This window comes from Betta splendens, chromosome 6 (assembly GCF_900634795.4).
Source record: "Betta splendens chromosome 6, fBetSpl5.4, whole genome shotgun sequence".
NCBI classification, from domain to species: Eukaryota; Metazoa; Chordata; class Actinopteri; order Anabantiformes; family Osphronemidae; genus Betta; species Betta splendens.
The window spans coordinates 18,714,329-18,733,022 of record NC_040886.2 but is presented as its reverse complement, the minus strand read 5'-3'; the positions used below and the strand labels follow the sequence as shown (position 1 = coordinate 18,733,022).

Genomic DNA, 18,694 nt, shown 5'->3' with positions numbered 1-18,694 from the left:
GAGGAGATTGTTCCCATTAGCTGCAGGCTTAACGTTGATGGGCTGATGTCAGCGTGGACACCCTGATCCCATCCAGAGCACGGACGGAGTGATGGCGGCCGGCGGCCCGCTGGGTCGGCGCCACGCTGGTTTACTGTATGAATGAATGTGTGTGTGACGACGCAGGCTCAGAGGAACCCAGCGGGTGACGAGTGACATTTATTTTGCTCCATATCTGTCCTGCTCCTTTTCTCACCTCCCTCACCCTGATAACATCCTCCCTCCTCTCTCTCTCCAGACTCCAGAGAGGAGTCGGTGCTCGGCAGTATTCCTCTGCCAAGCTATGTCATCTCAGCCGTGGGACCAGAGGACCACATCAGCCGCAAGTATGCCTTCAAGGTACGAAAGTCCGCTCTGTGTTTTTGGTTGTTTAATACAGAGAAGAAGGTAGAATGACTGCTCATGAACTAAAAACCTTGTTATTTTTTGTAATATTTCAATGCAATGCCTCCAATATTGAAGCGACAGCTCAGTTACAGCTACTGAAGCTTTGCAGCGTCTCAACTTGACTTCTATTCACAGCTGAAGCCGGTTTCCTCTTTACTACAGACTCGGACCCCCAGAGGCGCATGTTGCGGAGGATCATTTACTGTCTTAAACTTAGTTGTTGTGATGATGCATTTGTAGCAGATGATGATTTGAGACAAATTGAAATGAAAACATTCCCCTTTAATAAGGCCGATGAATGTGTGTGAGCTTTGCAGCACTCGCCTGTCGTCACCAGACGAGCTGCTGAGGGAGTGAAGGTTAAAACAGCTGTTTTAGCAGGAGCAGTGTCTTTATTGCCACCGCTGGCTCCAGGTCCTTCTGTTGTCGTCTTGTCTTCCTGCCAGCGACCTGTGAGCGTCGTCCATTCTGACGTTTCAACAGAATAGTTTCCACCTGAGGCAGCGCTCCCTCAGGCCTGTGTGTGTTTGGATACGAGAGCGACGGGGAAGAAAAACAGAGCTGCTCCTTCTCACTTATCGCCCTTCACTTCAACACAGCGCTGCCTGCGTTTATTTTAATCCCGTCTGCCTGTGGGACAGAAAGGAGTCTGGCCTGAGGACAGCGGCCTCCTGGCTGTGATTGTAGGTCCTCAACCCCTTCTGGGAAATCTGACCCAATCCCAGAACATGATCTGTTCCAAATTCAAAGAATCCCAGCACTGATTGTGTGTCACAGCCAGAAAGCTGCGTCCATTTAACCAGCGTTCGGTAAAACCAGGATGTTCAGTCTGGAAGCGGTTCAAACCAACACCTGCTGCCACATGCACCTGAAGGCATCACCAGGTTGACCCCCCTCCTCCCCACTCACCCTCTTTCCTCTCTCGTCCCTGTGGTTGGCTGCTGAGCGGACCCTCCTCCCTGTGAGCGCCGTGCTCCAGTCAGTAGGTACAGCGGCCCGTCTGCACATGCCTCCATGTCGGTGTCGTCTGCTGTCATGAACGCAGCGGGCTGTGTGTACGTCTCTCATGCATGTGCTTCTGGCTGCCTCCGTCGTCCATCTCTGTCTCCACATCCTCGTTGTCACATTATGAGTCTTTGTGATTGGCTTATCTGCTGTCGGGGCTCATGGTCCATCTGTCACATCCTCTACCAGAACTGGCTTCACCTCACTCTGCGGCTATGGAGGGAGATGTTTCACTGTAGCACCACTCACTCACTCACTCACTCACTCACTCACTCACTCACTCACTCACTCACTCACTCACTCACTCACTCACACACACACACACACACATGTCACAGACACGGCGTCACATCTGGCTGCTTTCTTCTGAGGCTTTGACTTTGAGGAGAATGAACCTTATCGTGTCTCCTGCTTATCTTTACGAGTGCAGTGGCTCCTTAAATAGCGTCCAGACAAAGCGGGTGTGTGGCTGTTGGGTCTGTCCACAGGAAGGTGGGGGCGTCTACTGCGTCTGCTGTAACCGTGAGTGATATTTGTGAGCTTGGTGGAAGTGGTGAGAACAGAGGGAGGAAGCGATAGGGCAGAAAAAAATAAAGGACAAATGAAGAAAGAACGAGAGAGGAAGGAAATGGTTTTGGAGAAACAAACCTTTGCCTGGACGCTGAAGCAGAACGAGTGAAGGCCTCCCACACAGAGCCAGTGCTGAGCTGATCCCAGATCAGCGTGTAGGTGGCTCGGCCGCACTCTCACCGCTCAATGACCCACTCAGCTGCTCCAGAGACAAACGGAGCCCCGTGTAATTTTAGCCTGAAGCCCGGTAGATGTGAGCGTGTAAAGCCCCGTTCAGGCAGAAGCCTGTTGATCCTGTTGCTGTTGACGGCTGCTTGTTTCCAGCTCTCTGCGGAGCTGCCTCCTGGCCATGGTGTTTGGGTGTTTGCAGGACGAGGAGCTGCTAAACGCTTTCTGTGACTGGGATCTTCTGCTGACAGCGTTTAATTCACACGTCTGTGGGCTTTTCTCTGGGAAACATTTCAACTCGTTGAACCAATCAGTTTGATTTGCTACAAGCGCTCTTACTTCACAGCTGGTGTTTCTGTGCTGTGTCATTGAACTCAGCAGGTGTGTGATGCACTGTATTAGCTTATACTGACGTTACAGCCTTAAAGGTGGAGTTTATGATGCCGCTGATTGGTTCCCATCTGCATCTGGTTCTAATTATGAAGCGATGTCTGTGGCACAATGGGAAAATTGGCTGATTATCAGCGAATGGAGTGACTTTTTGATCCAGGCAGTGACAGGGACGTCATTCAGAACCTCACATTAAAGCCGGTGACAGCTGTTCCCAGCACGGCTCCACTCGTCCGGCGTCGCTGGAGGATCCAGGGAACGGAGGAGTCTGAGCTGTGCTTCTCCAGCACCTCCTGACGATCATCGTCCAACATCAGAACACTGAAGGAAGAGCTCAGTGTTTGAGATGAGGGTCCAGCGGGGAACAGCGTGGCATCAACGCCTCCGCAGACCTAAACTCTGCTCTGCAGGCAAAGATGGGTCCATGAAAGCACCGTCAGTTCACAGAATATTTCTCATTGATGGACGGTAAATTATTAGGACGTAAGAAGCAAGGAATTGATGGTGGTATTTGTGTGTGATGTGGAAGCCGTCAGGCAGCGTGTGACCCCTGGCACGTCTGCAGTGGTCGGTGTGACGTGGCGCTGAGGGATGAGCAGAGTGTGTGTTCTGTTCTTTGCTCTTTGCCTCTTGTGGTCTGTGTTGCTGTGGTTCCTCTGTGACTCTGTCCTGGTCCATGCCTGTGCCTTGATGTTGTTTCTGGTGTTGGACGGCAGCGGCGTCGTGGTGACCTCCCCGCTGACCTCTGACCCCCCTCTCCTCCCGCAGGCTAGCCACAGCGGCATGCGCTCGTACGTTTACCAGCAGAGCTCTGTGATTGGCTCGCAGGCGGAGCACGCAGGGATGCGGACGTACTACTTCAGCGCCGACACGCAGGAGGACATGAACACGTGGCTGAGGGCCATGAACCAGGCGGCGCTGATGCAGAACCAGGGCCCGGCGCCGGGCAGGTAGGAGGGTCCACCTCACACCGTGAGCTCCCCCTAGTGGCTCCACATGTACACGCGCTCATTCAGTCATATACCTTCACAGATCCACAAACCAAAAGCTGTTTAACGTCGCGTCACCGCATGCGACAACGGCAGTTGCTGTGAACATGAACCGTCTGCAGACTGTTGCCAGTCGCTCGTCTTTACAGGCGACGCTGACTCTGAGCTGCTTACAGCTCTCACTGATCCGGTGCCATGTGGCTTTAGTGTGTTTGTTCATGAGCTCGGCTGCTTCTAGACTCTTTGAACGAGCAGCGGCTTCCTCCATGTTTTATTCATGTGTTGACGCGTGGCGGCATCAGTCGCTGGCAGCCGCAGACTCCTGCAGTGAGCTTTGATTCTCTGTGTTTTGAAGGGGAGTCCCACTGGACCCACTAGTTCCAGTGAATGAACCTGGTGCTATTTGCTGCCCGTATTTGACATTCATTTAAGATGAAGTCTTTGACTGACTGTTTAAAGGTGAACGTTGATCTTTAGACGCTGTTCTGTTTCTTTGGCCCACTTTCCTTCACTGCAGTTGAACCCTGTTTTAAATGAGCTGCATTCTGGATCTGGTCTCAGCCTCTGAAGCTGGAGATGAGGCAGAACGTTGTCTTTGATGTGACACTAAAGCTAAAGTTCACTTCTAGACTTAGACCCCTGGAATGATGGGATATCGTGGCAGAGATCAGATGGAACAGAACAGCTTATGCAGTCAGTGAAATCCTGTTTGGGGCTGAGGAAAGCCGGCGTCCGGTCCTCGGGCTGAAAGGTGTAAAGATGTCCTCTTTCTCCACAGGCCTGCTGACACGCTGAGCACGTGGCAGCAGGCTGTTCCTCAGACCAACCACGTGAACCACCACCGGACCAAGACCCAGGCGTCAGACTGTGGCGTCCCAGCGCCGATGATCCACGAGGTTCTGCTGGAGCCCGTCCACCGCGACGCTGACGAGCTCTGCAGCTTCCACAAAGACTCTCCTGCCTCCGCCGTCGGCAGCCCCGGCCTGGAGATGGACACGCACACGTCGCTGCCCTCCAACCCCGCTCCCATCACTCTGCTGCAGTCGCACCGCGTGTCGGCCTCGGCGCCCGTGTCCAGGGTCCCGTCGCGGGCGCCGTCGCGCGCCGCCTCCACGCTTCCCTCCAGCGTCTGCACGAGGAACGGCCTGGTGCAGACGCCCAGCCCCATCCTGGAGCCCAACGGCATCGCGGCGGGGACGTACCAGAGGGTCCCGGCTCAGCCCGCTGCCGACAGCAGCAAGCGGGTGCAGAGGAGAAGTGCTCTGGAGCAGGTGGAGCAGTGGGTCAAAGTGCAGAAGGCGGAGCTTAAAGGGTGGGTCCCGACGCGCAGCTTCGCCGCGGTCTAGAGGAGGTGGGTTAACGTTCTGCTCGTGTTTCCTCTCCCCCGTCCAGAGAGAACACCCTCCCTCGCCGCACGCCACCAACCCAGCACACCTTCACCTCCACCGACCTCTACCAGACGCTGCCGAAGACGCCTCGCCAAAGCCCCCCGCCGGGCCGGCTCGGCGAGTACAAGTACGCCCAGGACCGCCTGAGCCACTTCCGGCCCGTTCTGGAGCCGGTTGCCCCCGGCGCCAGCACCGTCTGGCAGCTGTACGAGTGGCAGCAGCGCCACCAGTTCCGGCACGGCAGCCCCACGGCCCCGCTCTACACCCCGGCCCCAGAGTACCCGTTCGGGCCCCGCCCCCCGTCCGCCGTGCCCGCCTCCTCGGCCCCCAGGTCCGACGGGTCGCCCCGCTGCGTGTCGGTGCCGCCATCAGCGGGCGACCTCCCCCCACCGGGGCCTCCGCCGGGCGCCGGCCGGGCCCTGTCACCCAACCGGAGGCCTCACACGCCGGCGGAGCGGCTGACGGTCCGGCCTGTGGGCGACAGGTCAGCGGTGGACACGCCGTTCACCGCGTCCCCTCGGAGGAGCAAGTCCCAGCTGTTCAAGGTAGAGTCACGGAGGTCAGGGAAATACTGTAAGACCTGTTCTCACAGTTAGAACATCAGCATCAGTTTGTAGATATCATCCCACTGGACAAGTGCAAAATATAAAGAAGACGGTCTAATCTGTCCGACGTACAGATGTGCGAGAACTTCAGGTTTACCACTAACTCGGCATCATGAAATGCTGCGACCTGGTGATGTTGTGATTAGAATCACATGCTTCATTTGTTTTGTGTTCTTCAGGCTGCGACTATGGAGAGACGCTCGATGCCTCCGTCTGGATACATCACCCACACCGTTAGCGCCCCGAGCCTTCACGGCAAGACGGTAGGTTTCAGCCGGCGCCAGCTGGTTACTGTTGGATGAAGTGTCTGCAGCGGCTGAGCGTGTGGGAGCAGCTCCAGCAGCAAACGTGCACCTGTTAATCCTCTAACTCAGCTGCCTTCAGCTGCCCGTAGGTGAAGGGAGCGTGTGGTCACCATGAACTTGTGTCAGACTTGTGTCATGTGCTGCCGACAGCCCGAGGAGCTCACGCTGCTCCTCATTCAGCTCCGCCGGCATCAGGCCAGGATGGCGTCTGCTCGCCAGCACACGTTAGCGCGGCTCCAGCGGCTCGACAGTCCCACGGAGCCGTTCGGCGCCGGCCCCCTCCTCAGCGCCGGCCCCTCCCCCACGGCTCACCTCAGAGGTCACACCCAGGTGGGGCCCGTGTGGCAGCGCCTGCCTGCTGCGGGTAGAGGTTCCCATGAAACATGCTGCAGAGCTGCTTCAATAGCAGATATTCCCTTTCTCAGGGAATTTGAAGGACGTTCGGCTCAGCTTTTACATCCCACACGCAGGTTGGAGCTGTGACCCAACAGACCCGCCGTCCGGTCTGAGTATGTTGATGGCAGCCTCTACCTGACTGTCACGTGGTTCCATCTGTGCTCCTCCGTGTTGTTGGCTGCTGGGTTTCCATGTGGTGCTTCTGTAGCATGTGCTGCTAGCTCCTGAGCGTCCGCGGCGCGGTCACCTCAAACCCCGACTCGCAGCTCCCTGTGTCCAGTTGTGCGTCTGTCGTATCTGTTGAATGTGAGCTGAATTCCAGCGGCTGAATTCAGGGCCGGTTTGTGATGGGCTGCTTCTGACGGATCCTGGTCTGACGAGTCGATAGTTTTAGTGTGTGTGTGTGTGTGTGTGTGTGTGTGTGTGTGTGTGTGTGTGTGTGTGTGTGTGTGTGTGTGTGTGTGTGTGTGTGTGTGTGTGTGTGTGTGTGTGTGTGTGTGTGTGTGTGTGTGTGTGTGTGTGTGTGTGTGTGTGTGTGTGTGTGAGATGCATGGACTCTGCGAGCCTCTGCTGATTCAGACGACTCTTAATAAACACTGTCCTTCCAGGCTGATGACACCTACATGCAGCTGAAGAAGGACCTGGAGTATTTGGACCTGAAGGTGAGACAGAACCTTTGGTATTTCACTCCTTTCCACCTTAAACTAACTCACTGACGAGCGTGTGACGGACAGAGCGTCCCAGAGTTGATTAATAAGCCGAACACGCCGCCGTGTTGTGACTGCGGCTGTATCTCTGTGATTTAACTCCCAGATCAGAGCTCTAGAGCCCCTGATCCTCGCAGTTCACAGTTTACTACTGCACTGCACTGCTGGGCCTCTCAGGCCCATCATGAACGTAAGCTCTCTGTGTTCGTGTGCGTGTTGTTCGTAGCATACGTGTGGTTGCGTGTGTGTTCCTGCTCGTGCATGTCTTACGGTACGGAGCGTGTGAGAGTGTTTTCTAGACAGATCCCATTGCTTGAGGCGCAGCATTGTCAGCTTGGCATCGTGACCTTTGACCCGTCCATCCACCCTCCCATCCCATCTGTCTGTGGGCATGGGACGGCTCGGCAGTGCATGTGTTGTGGCTGTGGCCGGTGGTTGAAAAGCCAGCTGCTTCTACCATCGTCTCTGAAACACAGGCCTCCGTAGACGACGCCACAAACAAATGATTCATTTTCCGTCTGTTTCGCCTGAATGGCTTCAGCGGGTTCTGAGCCCAGCAGAACCTGTCCGTCTGAACCTGTGACAGTGATGAGGCTCATCACACACGCGTTTATGGACAAGTCATTGTGTCGTTCATGCCGAGGGCTGATTTATGTGCGAACCTCACTCAGAATGCGTCACAGCTCAGCGTCAGCCTGCTGACAGGTCGTTGGTCTCCTGCTTCTACCACTCGTGACTTTAACTGGACGTGTCTCTGCTGTGACCTCCAGGTGGCCGGGAGTCAGACGCTGGGGAAGCCGGTCAAGGTTGCAGAGAGTGACGTGGATGTAAGTGACCTGCATCCACCCTTCACTGACCACCTGCACTGTTTAAACAACTGATGAGCTGTGAAAACTTGATCACATGCAACAACAGCAACGTCACAGGTCAACAGACTGGAAGCGCTCTGTCTCCCTCTGCAGGTGACGCTGAGTCGGTTATGTGAGCAGGACAGGATCCTGAAGGACCTGGAGACTCGGATCAGCTCGTTGAAGGAGGACAAGGTGAACGCGTGGCCGCGCTGCATTCATGAGCTGAGCTCGGATTGGGATGAAGGTCTGACTGCTTGCCTCCATCTCCTCCTCATCAGGACAAGCTGGAGGGCGTGTTGGACGTGTCGCATCAGCAGATGGAGAAGTACCAGGAGCAACCAGCCCACGCTCACAAGATCGCCTACCAGCAGAGGCTGCTGCAGGAGGACCTGGTCACCATCAGGGCCCAGATATCCCGGCTCTCCACCGTATGTCTGCATCAGTAGTCAGAGTTGTGTTTGAGCACTGGCTCTAATGCAGCCGAGCCAACGCTCTTCAATCTGTTGTTACCATTATTACATCAGTTCCTACCGGACCTGTGTGAGCAGCTCTGTGACTGGTTTGCAGGAGATGGCGAGCGCCTGGGCAGAGTACAGCAGGCTGGAGCAGACGGTGGAGCAGCTGAGGACAGCGCTGCAGGCGCACATGCATCAGAGCAACACGACCCCGGTCAGACAATGCAGCTTCACACACACAACAGAGAGCAGCTGAGCCTCCAGGTTCTAAATCTGTCTGTGATTTGTTGTACAGCAACAAAAAGTGGAAATGAAACGGGAGCTGTGGAGGATCGAAGACGTGATGGCAGGTCTGAGCGCTAGCAAAGCCAACTACAAGGTCACCATCGACTCAGTCCAGAACCCAGGTGGGAGCAGACTGTGGCGCAAAGGCAGAGGGTCTGCGTGTGTCCAACCTGCAAACCGTCCTCCTTTCTTTGTTCAGAGAGGAAATTAGTGCCTTCGGTGTCAGATCCAGCAGTGCCTTCCTCCAGCGCCGAGGTCCAGCCTCCGCCTCGCAGCTCCATCACGCTGCCTCACAGCTCGGGGCCAAAGTGGGCCGAGGACGGCGCTCCGCCCCGCCCGCCGCTGCCCCGCCTCTACGACTACGAGGACACGCCGCCGGCGGTGCCGCCGCTTCCCAAGGAGGCCTCTGTGATCCGCCACACGTCGGTGCGTGGCCTGAAACGCCAGTCGGACGAGAGGAAGCGGGACAGAGAGAGCGGGCAGTATGTCAACGGGGACTACAAGGTGAGAGGAACTTGCCCTAGCGTGAGCCTTCTTTCTGCATAGGCACCGGTAACCTGGCTCCTCCGGGCTCTTGATTTCAGGCTGATTTGCGATCTTACCTGAGTGAACCTGAGCTGCCAGGGATGAGCCGCAGCACTGGAGCCGACGCAGACTTCCACTGCTTCCTCAGCAAAGGTGTGTGAGCAGCACTCAGCTGTAGATGAGCTTCATGTTTCCTTCTTTTCGTGACGTACTCGTCTCCGACCTTTGTGTCGTCAGGCTCCTCGTCTCGGCCGAACCAGTCCGACTACATCTCGTCCTACGTGACCCTGAGGAGAGGTCCGGGCAGCTCTGTAGCCAGGGTCAGTGTTCGATGGCAGCTTTTCTATGAACACATCCAGCCTCACCCGCTCAACCTTTGCCTTGTGTCACCAGGAGAGACCCAAAAGTGCCTTGGAGTGTGTGTCCTCGCCGCTCGAGGCCGTGCAGCCTCGAGGCCGGATGACGGCGGAGGAGCAGCTGGAGCGGATGAAGCGCCACCAGAAGGCGCTGGTGCGCGAGCGAAAGCGGAACCTGAGCCAGGGGGAGCGCGCGTCCGCGTCCACCTCCACGGCCTCCGCCCAGCGCTCCTCCTCCTGCAGGCTGCCGTCCGGCGCCGCCGACCCGCCGCCTGTACGTTGCCCCCCACACTCGCGCAGCGGCAGCAGACACAGGGAGCAGCACCTCCACTGCTGCCACGCTCTGCAGCCGCCGGACACATAGCAGCCCAGCAGGGACGCTAACACGCTAACCAGCTAGCCGCTAACGCTATACGCTATAGAGCCGGCTCCCTGCTCGGGTTTGGACCGACGGGTGCTCACTGTTGCCACTGCCTGTGGTGGAACCTCACTGACACGGCTGTGAATGTAAACCCACTAACAGAGGGACTGGGACGCGCCGCGCTCCAGAGGAAACATCTGCATACTATTTATTTACTGAGGGTATTTTCACAGGTATATTTTGTAGATTGTTTACTACATAGCTATATGAGGACTGAGCTTTCAGGTTGATGGATGAAGGAAGAGGCAGCGTTAGCAGCACTGATCATCACCACACCTCCCTGCGTTCCGTTCTTCACACAGTCCAAGTGCCTTGTGTTGCTGATGATCCTTTTGCCTTTGTCATGATTTTACCTCCTTAGTCGACTCGTTTGCTTGATTTAAGGCTGAAAATCCTAGAAGTTGTTGTTGGGTTTGGTCTGGAAGCTGCAGTAGTTGGTAGTCGGGCTAACACTGCTCAAAGGTCAGGACAACAGCTACTCACACTCTGATGCCTGTAATGGAACCTGCAGCACTGTGCTGCCGTGGGATCCTCCTCTTCACTCCAGCCATTTAACAGCAGAGCATCTTTAATCCTTTGAACTCCACCAGCATAAAGACGAAGGAGACGCTGCGCTGGCGTCACAGCGCATCTTAGTGGCCTACGCTGTTTTATGCATCGCTAATCTACCGGACGGATCGGGACACTGGGCTGAGATGCAATAACAGGAAGAGCGAGGATGAATTCATTTATCACTAGTGTTGATGCTTTGGGTTTTAGCTGCTTGTTGTGTTGCAGCAACACTAAAACCAGATGAACGCGTGGGAACGAACCTGTGAGCGGCGTGAGGCCTTCAGCTGCTCCACGCTGCGCTGCGTTCAATGCTGGTTTACTCTGGAAGCTGCTTTAATCTTTCCACCACATCCATGGGTCAGTTCAGACACGTAGATCCAGGAGGCGTAGAAGTGTCCTGTAGTAAAGCTTTATACCTAATTCTTATTCTGTGTAACAGAACAAATGCACAACTCTTCATCTTCTTTTCTATCATGTAGAGATTTGCACTGGACAATAAAGAGTTTCTCGCTTCGGACGCCCTCTCTGCTGTGTTCTTTTAAACTGGTGGAGGTGTGACGATTGTATCTGCATGGCTCTCTCTCTTTCCACCACCCTCTTCCTCTCTCTCTCTCTCTCGCCCTTGTCCTCTCACTCTCTCTCCCTCTCTCCACCCCCTCTTTCTCTCTCTCTCTCTCTGAGTTTCCTGAACACAGCCGCTGGGACGTGGTGTTTCTCAGAGCATGTGAACGCACCATCCAACCAGCCGCTGCTGCAGGCTGCTGGAACGGGGAAGCTGCTTGCATGGCTTTGATGCTCCTTGGATAATTTCTCACAAGTACCCTCATCACACACACACGTACGAGAGCAGGGGGCACAAACGTGGTGTTAGAGTCACACTAACCTGCCGGGTCGCTCCTGTGGTTCTGATACTAAACACCATCCATTCAGGTGATTGCACAGAGTTTGTCTCCCTCTAGTTGAGGCACATCTAACTGCAGAGCCTTTAACGCTAGCGTCCAACAGAGCTCTGATTAACAGTTAGTGTCCCATAGAATCCAGGTGATAAACCACCCAATGAAAACACCCGGCTACTGGTGATCTTCTAAAACATTATCTAAACATCAAAAGTTTCTTTAATAAAATGTAATATAGTTATTTACTGTCTAACAGGCCTTTCACACTTGCAGGTGTTCGAGTGGCCGGTGCAGCGTCCGAGGACAGAAGGTCAGAGCGACGAAGGGAGGAGCCCAGTGAAGGAGAGGAGACGGCTCCACTCAAACGACTGGGTGACGGCGAAGGCGGCGCTCGTACGGGAGGCGGATGTGGAGCCTCTGGACTACGACCTGGACATCAGCCGAGAGGTAGAAACGCAGCGACAGGCTGAGACAGAACCGAGGGTTGATGAGTAGTCGGACCGACACCGAGCAGCTGCTGGATGATGAAGGCGTGGTGGCTGGTGTCGCTCTCTGCATCAGCTCCATGTGACTGACGAACTTCCTGTCTCGTGCAGCTGTCCAAACCGCAGAAGGTTCCGATCCCAGAGCGCTATGTGGAGTCAGATCCTGAGGAGCCTCTGAGTCCAGAGGAGCTGGAGGAACGCTCCCGCCGGGCCGAGCGCATCAAGAACCTCCTGGCCAGGTCCAGGTAACTGCAGTAGGATCTCTCCGTTCCAGACACAACGTGGACCAGGTGTAAAGTTGTGCTTTGTTTGGTTGCCAGCGTCCAGAACATCCAGCCTTCTGACCCGCTGGACTTCACGGAGCTGGACTCGGCTGTGCAGCAGCAGCAGAGGATCATGAACGTCTCCCACGTTCTGGCATCAGAGGCCTCACGCAAGAGCAAACTGGTGGCAGGTGAGGGCAGAATACGGCTTTGACCAGCAGAACACGGCTGGACGGGCCGCGGGCTCCGTTAGCTATAGAACCGGAAAAACCGGCTCGGTCCGGTGTGACGCCTCCTTAGACAGGCAACGTGTGACGTGTCGTTGTGCCTGATGTGCAGGGACTGAGAGGCCGCAGACACTCGAGCTCATCGGGTCCAGGTACTCCCTCATTCCTTCGTGTTGCCGGGTTTTAGTTGGTGCTGTTGGCTTCAGTTTGGACTCTGCACAGACCGGCGACGCAAGCCTTGTTAGGCTGAGGAAGCTCTCCGTCTGTGCACAGCCCTGCTGCTGTGTCCAGGAGCTTCAGGTGTCTTCTGGGCTGTTGTGTGGATCATTGTGGTGGTGAAAGAAAAGATTACAGTCAGAACCTTTACATCCCGCTTCTTGTGGGTCGGTCCAGTAAACCACGTGTCCTTCAGGTTTTCTGCACAGATGAAGCGGCTCCGTTGTCTCACGTCTCCCGTTTCCTCCACAGCCAGAGCAGCAGCGGAGCACGGAGCCGGCGCCTGCAGCGCGAGGCAGCGGCCGCTGCTTCCTACCGAGACCAAGCATCGCTTTCAGCAGTTTTCCTTTGACTGAGTCTTTTGTAACTTTTTCTCTTTTATGACTGACAAATTGAAGCTTTAAAACAGAATCACAGAATTTTACTGCACTGCCAGTTTGTAATTTAATCACGAGTGAGTTTTTAACATTTTACCTGTAACCTGTGTTTTCACGGCAGAATGAAGCTGACGGGACGTATTTATTACAGCTTTAGATTCAGCTGTAGCTTTTGTCAACAGCCTCACGATGATCAATGTTTTAGTAAACGAGCTACTCAGAATGAACCCCAGTGGGCGATGGTGTTTGGGCCAGTATGAAAAATCACTGAACGGACAAAACAATATTATTTTAACAGATTTTTGCTGTGGATTATTTTTATATATTTAAACATAAGGTTTGTCTGAATCACTTCCCAGGTTACAAACCATCAAGTTTATTAGTTTTAACCAAAGATATTTATGAACATTTGTGAATGACATTATAACAAAATATGTAAATAAGTAATGTCAGAACGTGTTTGTGCTCATAAACCAAACAAGTAACCAGCACTGAGACCAAACCTCCATAGTTACAACACAAAGCTGGAACTTCAGCCACTGAGTCATTGTTAAAGAAAAATGTAAATGAACTCAAGCTACGCAGAAATAAAAAGTGACCAGATCAACTGCTTCGTCGACGTCGACTGGCTCTTTTATTTATGGAGTTGAGACCACCAGCTGTGACCCGTGGGGGTCAGGTTCACCTTCCGCTGGTGGGACCCCTGGGCCTGTTCTGGGTTCATGTCCTGTGTTTGGTAATAATTTAATGCATCTGAGTATGTTTTATTTGCCTTCGGGCTGAAGAATTGTTAGCGTGGAACTGTTTAACCCCAGCCGGAAGCCTGGGTACAGTGGCTCAGAACTCAGTGTGGAACGTGTACAGGTGGGTCACGGCACCCAACGACACGGTGCCGGACCAGTCCACATACACGCCGACGCGCCTGGAGCTGAAGTAGGGCACAGACGTGGCTGCGTCGCCCCTGTTGTACCAGGCTGTGTATTGGCCGTGACAGTAGCGCAGACTCCAGGACCGGATCCAGGTCCGAATCGTTGCCTTCGGCCTTTCTGCTCATTCCTCCATAAGCCACTCAGATACCGGTCCGGTCCCCGGTCCACTCGGCTTCCCAGTAGCAGCGACCAGTCGGAGCCGTCTGGATACGGCTGAGCCATTTCCACCCGACTCATCATTTTGCTGTTATTATATTATTATATTATATTTTTATAATCAAATCCAGAGATGGACGGTAATAATGCACTAAAAAGCTTCAGACAGAGAAAGTACAAAGCAGCAGAACTGGACGAGCTTCATTCGTCAGTATCTTAATAAACGAAACTAACGTCGTTTAAAAACACGGCGTTTAAACTATCCATTCATGTCGCAGCGTGTTGAAGTACACGTTTACGGTTACTTTTGTTCTGGTTATTTAACGCAGCGCTCTCCATTGTAGTGACGTCACGTGCTTTAAAAAGCAGCGAGAAGCAAACGTACGATAAACAACAAAACGTAACGTAAATGACAAGCTACAAGCTTTGCCTCTGACGTCATCCGCTCCGCTACAAACTGCTGCTTGCTCGCACATACTTTGCTTTCGTTTGGAGGCGTGTCGTTCGTTAACGATTCGTTCAATGTGAACTAATCTTTTGTATGACTCGGAAGGAACGAGTCTTCTCATTGAACATCTAGTTCAATATGAACTAATCTTTTGTATGACTCGGGCAGAACGAGTCCTCTCAGTGAACGATTCGTTCAATATGAACTAATCTTTTGTATGACTCGGGCGAAACGAGTCCTCTCAGTGAACGACTCGTTGAGTTCCATGCAGTACCTTCTCTCGCCACGTGGCAGCAGCTGCTTAAACTCAGTCAACAGGACAGGAAACAGAAATGATTCGTTCAGGACTCACTGAACTGAGCGTCAGTCGTCAGGGATTCGTTTTCTTGTCCCATCAGCCAGGCCGCTCAGGTTCTGTGGAGCAGCAGGCGCTCCAGTTCGTTCGTGATTCGTTCATACGGATCCTTACAGATTTCTTTTGTCACGTGACGGCTGTGGATCAGCTACGGGATGTGTTGATGACAGACAAGGAAATGAACAATGTCTGATATCTGAAGTTGATTTATTTGTTACCTGATTATTTATTCATGGAATCATAATAATGAAAGGTCTTTGATTCTTGTAGATTCGTTTTTAGTTCAACTTGTCTCAGTTTGCATGAAACCTGGCCACGTCATAGATGAGCCCAGACAACAGACACTATAACAAACTGGGGCAGTTGTAGATCTGGTGTTAGAAACAGCAAATCTTGGACTGACACGTCCCTTTTATTAGCATTCAAACAAGAATTTACAAAATTCACAATGTGTAACAATCATGCTGTACGTCAAGCGTTCATGTTCATCCAACGCAACACAGGGCATATGCAGTAGCTGCATCCTTGAGATGGAATCTCAAACAAAGCATCAGCAGGAGCGCTCGTGTTCCGAATCATAGCTGTACTGTAAAACGACTGAAAACAGGTGTGAAGCTACAGGTTAACTATTTCAAAAGATACAAACTGTGAGATTAAAAAAACTAAAGCCCTGCTCAGCCTACGCGGACTTCACAAAGGCCGCTTTATAGTTGGGCTTCTTGTCTTGGTTGCTACTGTCTGATCCGGGCTCGGGCGTCTGTTCTTCTGGACGGGGATCGCTGTTCTCGGGGCTGTTTGTTGATTCTTTTTCACTGGTGGTCTCGTCTGGCTCGGCTGCTTTTGCCTGACTGTCCACTGGTGGAGAGGGAAGAAGCTCCGGCTGCGTCTCAGGCTGCAGGAAAGACAATAGAAGATTCAATTAGTGCCGCAGGAAGAAAGTTAGAAATACTTTGTCATTATACGTATCCCCCCTTTGCCAGGTTGTTATGTGTCACTGTGATCTCACTATTAGGACAGAACAGGGTTGTGTTCAACTCATTAGTGGTACAAACTGACCCCTGCTCACTGTGTTTTATACATTCTTGCCCAGCGGTGAACACAGTGCACTGACACACTTCGCACACGTTCCTCACCTCGGAGAAGCCGAGGCCACAGTGTCTCCGGTTCCGTCCTGACAGCTTCCCATCCATGCCCTGCTTGTACTGGATCTCCAGCTGCTCGCTGATCTTCTGGTCTTCCTGTCCTGCAGAGGAGACACCAGTCACAGCGGGCACGCCCCACCCGACCGTTCCAGGCCTATCCGCGCTCGGATAGATCTGTACGGCGGATGTGTAAAGAGGAGGCTGGGTTAATGGTAACGGGCACATGGCTGTGGCAGGATGTGTCAGAGGCGTGAGACACAACTGTGCTGAGGTACTGAGAGCGCTTACCACTTCGGAAGTGGGATGTGGACTTGTGGTCGCCGATGACAAGTCGTCCCGTGTGTTCTTTCTAGAGAACAGAAGCAACCATTAGTGTCGCGCATCTTTACAAGTAATGAGCTGAACAATGCATCTATTTTATTTGTCTAGAAACTACAGACCCACAGATAAAGTGATGATACAAACCTTCCCGGCGCCCATCAACCGTAAAAACTTTTGCTTCCTCTCATCACTTCCTAGATCAGCTGATGACCACTGTGTAGAGCCGTCCTGCTAAAGCAAAGCCTTCGTATGAGTGCAACTGGGTGAAGGTTAGGGAGCATGAAGACCGTTTCTTACAGTGCTGTTGTATTAGACATGGTTTTACTTTCCAAAAGCAGTCTGATTTCTTCCTTGATGTTTATTTTTGTACACACCACCTCTACTAACAGCCGATGCTAAGAAGACAATGTTATGAGGCGCCGTTGATGTAAAGAGAGAATAATCATGGTTCGGACTCTTCATGTTTCACGATGAAGCTCCTACGTTAGCAAACTGGCTAAAACTATGCTAACACTGTCGAAGTAATGAAGACACGTAACCACAGAATACGTGTCGTTTATTTGTTTGACTCACTTGACTCGGTGACGCAGGTCGCTTCGTTCCGTGCTTGTCTTCAGGTGAAGTCATTATAAATGAAAACTTTAATTAAACGTCAACAAAAGATCATGTGCACTGGCACAAGCTAGCTGGCTTTGTCAACAACCATGTGTCGTCACTTCCAGTTTCTTCTTCGCTGACAGCAGTGTTGAGCCTCTGCTGCCCCTCATCGGTGGATTGTGGAACACTCCCTGAAACGCGACTCGTCAAACTATGAAGGCCAGCGATTAAAACGTGGCGCTAAATAAAAGCTAAACACTGTTTACGGACAAACCGGGGAACCGAACGTTAGTGCACGTACGTGAAAAAATTAAGGGACAATTTATAAAAACTCGACAACAGACAAAAGCTCCTCAGAAGGACAGAGAGAGGGAAAGTGTTTTCTGGTAAGTCACAACTAGCGTATGTGTGTGTATGATTATTTATAATTAGTAATGAACGTCCTTTTGTCGCTCGACTCGAAGCCTTGGCTCACATTTAATGGCTGCCTTCGCTCCAAACGCGTTTTGTTTATTGACCTTCGCTGCTCACAGACGCAGGCGCTGAACTGGAAGGTTGTTGTCACATTCACACTTTGAATCCGGACAATTAAGAATTTTAAATAGACAATTTAACTTTTTTTGCAGAAAAACCTTCAGAGACACACTTTTAAATTTTAATGAATGTTTTTAAAAGCGAAGAGGTAATGTTTGATATTAATTAACATCTCATTAGCCTATTAAAATGCTTTATTGAAATGTCCTTGACAACGTCAAGAGTAATTAAAACACGGAGGCAAAGATAATTGAATAATCCGTGACTTAAAATACAATGACGATCCCTGAAGTAACTGACATTTCTGGTGGAACTAAAACATATTTTCTGTATAGGTTAAACTCTGACCATTGGATAAACTAGGAAACCGTCCCTTAAACAAAGGGCCTATGGGTTGTAATGGTAATAAATGAAACGGAGCCCATTTATTAAGTATGCATCCTCATAAATCACGAATAAACACAATGTTTGTCGAATATTTCTGTGTCTCGTTAATACAAAAAGTCAATGGACACTGTCCGATGAACCTGCGTCTATGACCTGCCTGTAACCAAAAGGTGGCGTAAGAGCAAATGTAATGAAGAGGCCGGAGGCGCTCGAACCTGCGACGAGACGCTGAAACACCACGTCCATTTAAATGAGTTCTTGCTTCTTATTTATCTATAAACAAGGTAGACACAGTACTTTAAAACTTACTTTTAATTAATTCTTAATAAATTCCTACTTTGAAGACTTCATAAAAACTTTCTGTTTGAGAATAAACCAGAGGCAGATTTAAGTTTCTATGAAGCAAATTCCATTTTCCAGTCAGACAATAATAAAACGTCATTGGCGTAAATTTCATGTGAATGCACATTTGACTAAAATGTATTTTTCTATTGCTAAAATGGTTTAATATTAATAAGTTAATGCAGTGTTACAAGCGTTATTAATACGATTTTTCTGTTAATAATAGTTGTGTTTTATTGCTACGGGAGACTTTTAATTTTAGGGACACATGCGTGTGTCGTTTGCGAGAAAACATTTTTCTCCTATTAAATCAAGAAAGCTTTTATGCTTTAATATTTTTCAAACTGTCACTAAACAGTTGACTAGCATGCGCATGCACGCACGCGCACTCATGTTGAATCAAACACAAAACTTAGCTGAAACAATTAAAATCCAGAGGACACAACAGGCAAATCCAATAATTTTATCTATATCAATAGTTACTTCACACAAAGAAAGTGACAAGCGCAGCCGTGAGGGGGGAGAGAGAGGGGGGGGGAGGGGAGAGAGGGAGAGGAGGGGTTATCCTGCCTCTGCCTCTGCCTCGCTGTCCCGCACTCTCACTTAACCTCACAAAGTGCTGGAC

The 18,694-nt window shown here is 51.8% G+C and overlaps 3 protein-coding genes across 17 annotated transcripts in view; 2 read left to right on the top strand and 1 right to left on the bottom strand.

Annotated features, from left to right (window-relative positions):
* Window positions 1-13,471, top strand: part of LOC114857233 (pleckstrin homology domain-containing family A member 7-like) — a 43,274-nt gene extending 29,803 nt beyond the window's left edge. For 5 of the 13 annotated variants that reach the window (XM_029153522.3, XM_029153518.3, XM_029153521.3 and 2 more), the window contains 22 exons: window positions 278-378; window positions 3,328-3,509; window positions 4,327-4,860; window positions 4,941-5,481; window positions 5,721-5,804; window positions 5,997-6,176; window positions 6,851-6,904; window positions 7,056-7,139; window positions 7,720-7,776; window positions 7,912-7,992; window positions 8,079-8,228; window positions 8,368-8,469; window positions 8,551-8,662; window positions 8,740-9,044; window positions 9,125-9,218; window positions 9,303-9,385; window positions 9,459-9,695; window positions 11,564-11,737; window positions 11,887-12,020; window positions 12,096-12,229; window positions 12,378-12,417; window positions 12,734-13,471. In XM_029153522.3, coding sequence (XP_029009355.1) covers window positions 278-378; window positions 3,328-3,509; window positions 4,327-4,860; window positions 4,941-5,481; window positions 5,721-5,804; window positions 5,997-6,176; window positions 6,851-6,904; window positions 7,056-7,139; window positions 7,720-7,776; window positions 7,912-7,992; window positions 8,079-8,228; window positions 8,368-8,469; window positions 8,551-8,662; window positions 8,740-9,044; window positions 9,125-9,218; window positions 9,303-9,385; window positions 9,459-9,695; window positions 11,564-11,737; window positions 11,887-12,020; window positions 12,096-12,229; window positions 12,378-12,417; window positions 12,734-12,833 — 3,563 coding nt within the window. In that variant the 3' untranslated portion in view covers window positions 12,834-13,471. The other 8 variants (XM_029153520.3, XM_029153530.3, XM_041071217.2 and 5 more) reach the window with 8 other exon arrangements.
* Window positions 13,472-15,116: 1,645 nt separating this feature from the next.
* c6h11orf58 (chromosome 6 C11orf58 homolog) lies at window positions 15,117-16,986 on the bottom strand. 2 transcript variants are annotated; one of them, XM_029153541.3, is made up of 5 exons: window positions 16,783-16,986; window positions 16,354-16,440; window positions 16,177-16,237; window positions 15,880-15,989; window positions 15,117-15,638 (listed from the first exon to the last, which is right to left on the bottom strand). In XM_029153541.3, the coding sequence occupies exons 1-5, from the start codon at window positions 16,834-16,836 to the stop codon at window positions 15,426-15,428; spliced, it is 525 nt and encodes a 174-aa protein (XP_029009374.1). In that variant the 5' UTR covers window positions 16,837-16,986; the 3' UTR covers window positions 15,117-15,425. The 2 variants fall into 2 exon arrangements, with proteins under 2 accessions (XP_029009374.1, XP_029009375.1); XM_029153542.3 differs by having other exon boundaries at window positions 16,354-16,437; window positions 16,783-16,978.
* Window positions 16,987-18,637: 1,651 nt separating this feature from the next.
* The window catches only part of LOC114857234 (transcription factor SOX-6-like), a 57,323-nt gene continuing 57,266 nt past the window's right edge, over window positions 18,638-18,694 (top strand). Inside the window, exon 1 of one of the 2 annotated variants that reach the window (XM_029153535.3) lies at window positions 18,638-18,694. This exon is cut by the window's right edge and continues 298 nt beyond it. The gene's annotated coding sequence lies outside the window, so the exon portion shown is untranslated. The other variant, XM_029153533.3, reaches the window with a different exon arrangement.

Bases quoted from the DNA above. Each gene is read 5' to 3' on its own strand.
- c6h11orf58 (XM_029153541.3), bottom strand. From the start codon at position 16,836: ATGACTTCACCTGAAGACAAGCACGGAACGAAGCGACCTGCGTCACCG. The intron at 16,238-16,353 runs GTTTGTATCATC...TCTGTTCTCTAG, and splicing joins GGTTGATGGGCGCCGGGAAG to AAAGAACACACGGGACGACT. The intron at 15,639-15,879 runs GTGAGGAACGTG...TCTTTCCTGCAG, and splicing joins GTGGCCTCGGCTTCTCCGAG to CCTGAGACGCAGCCGGAGCT.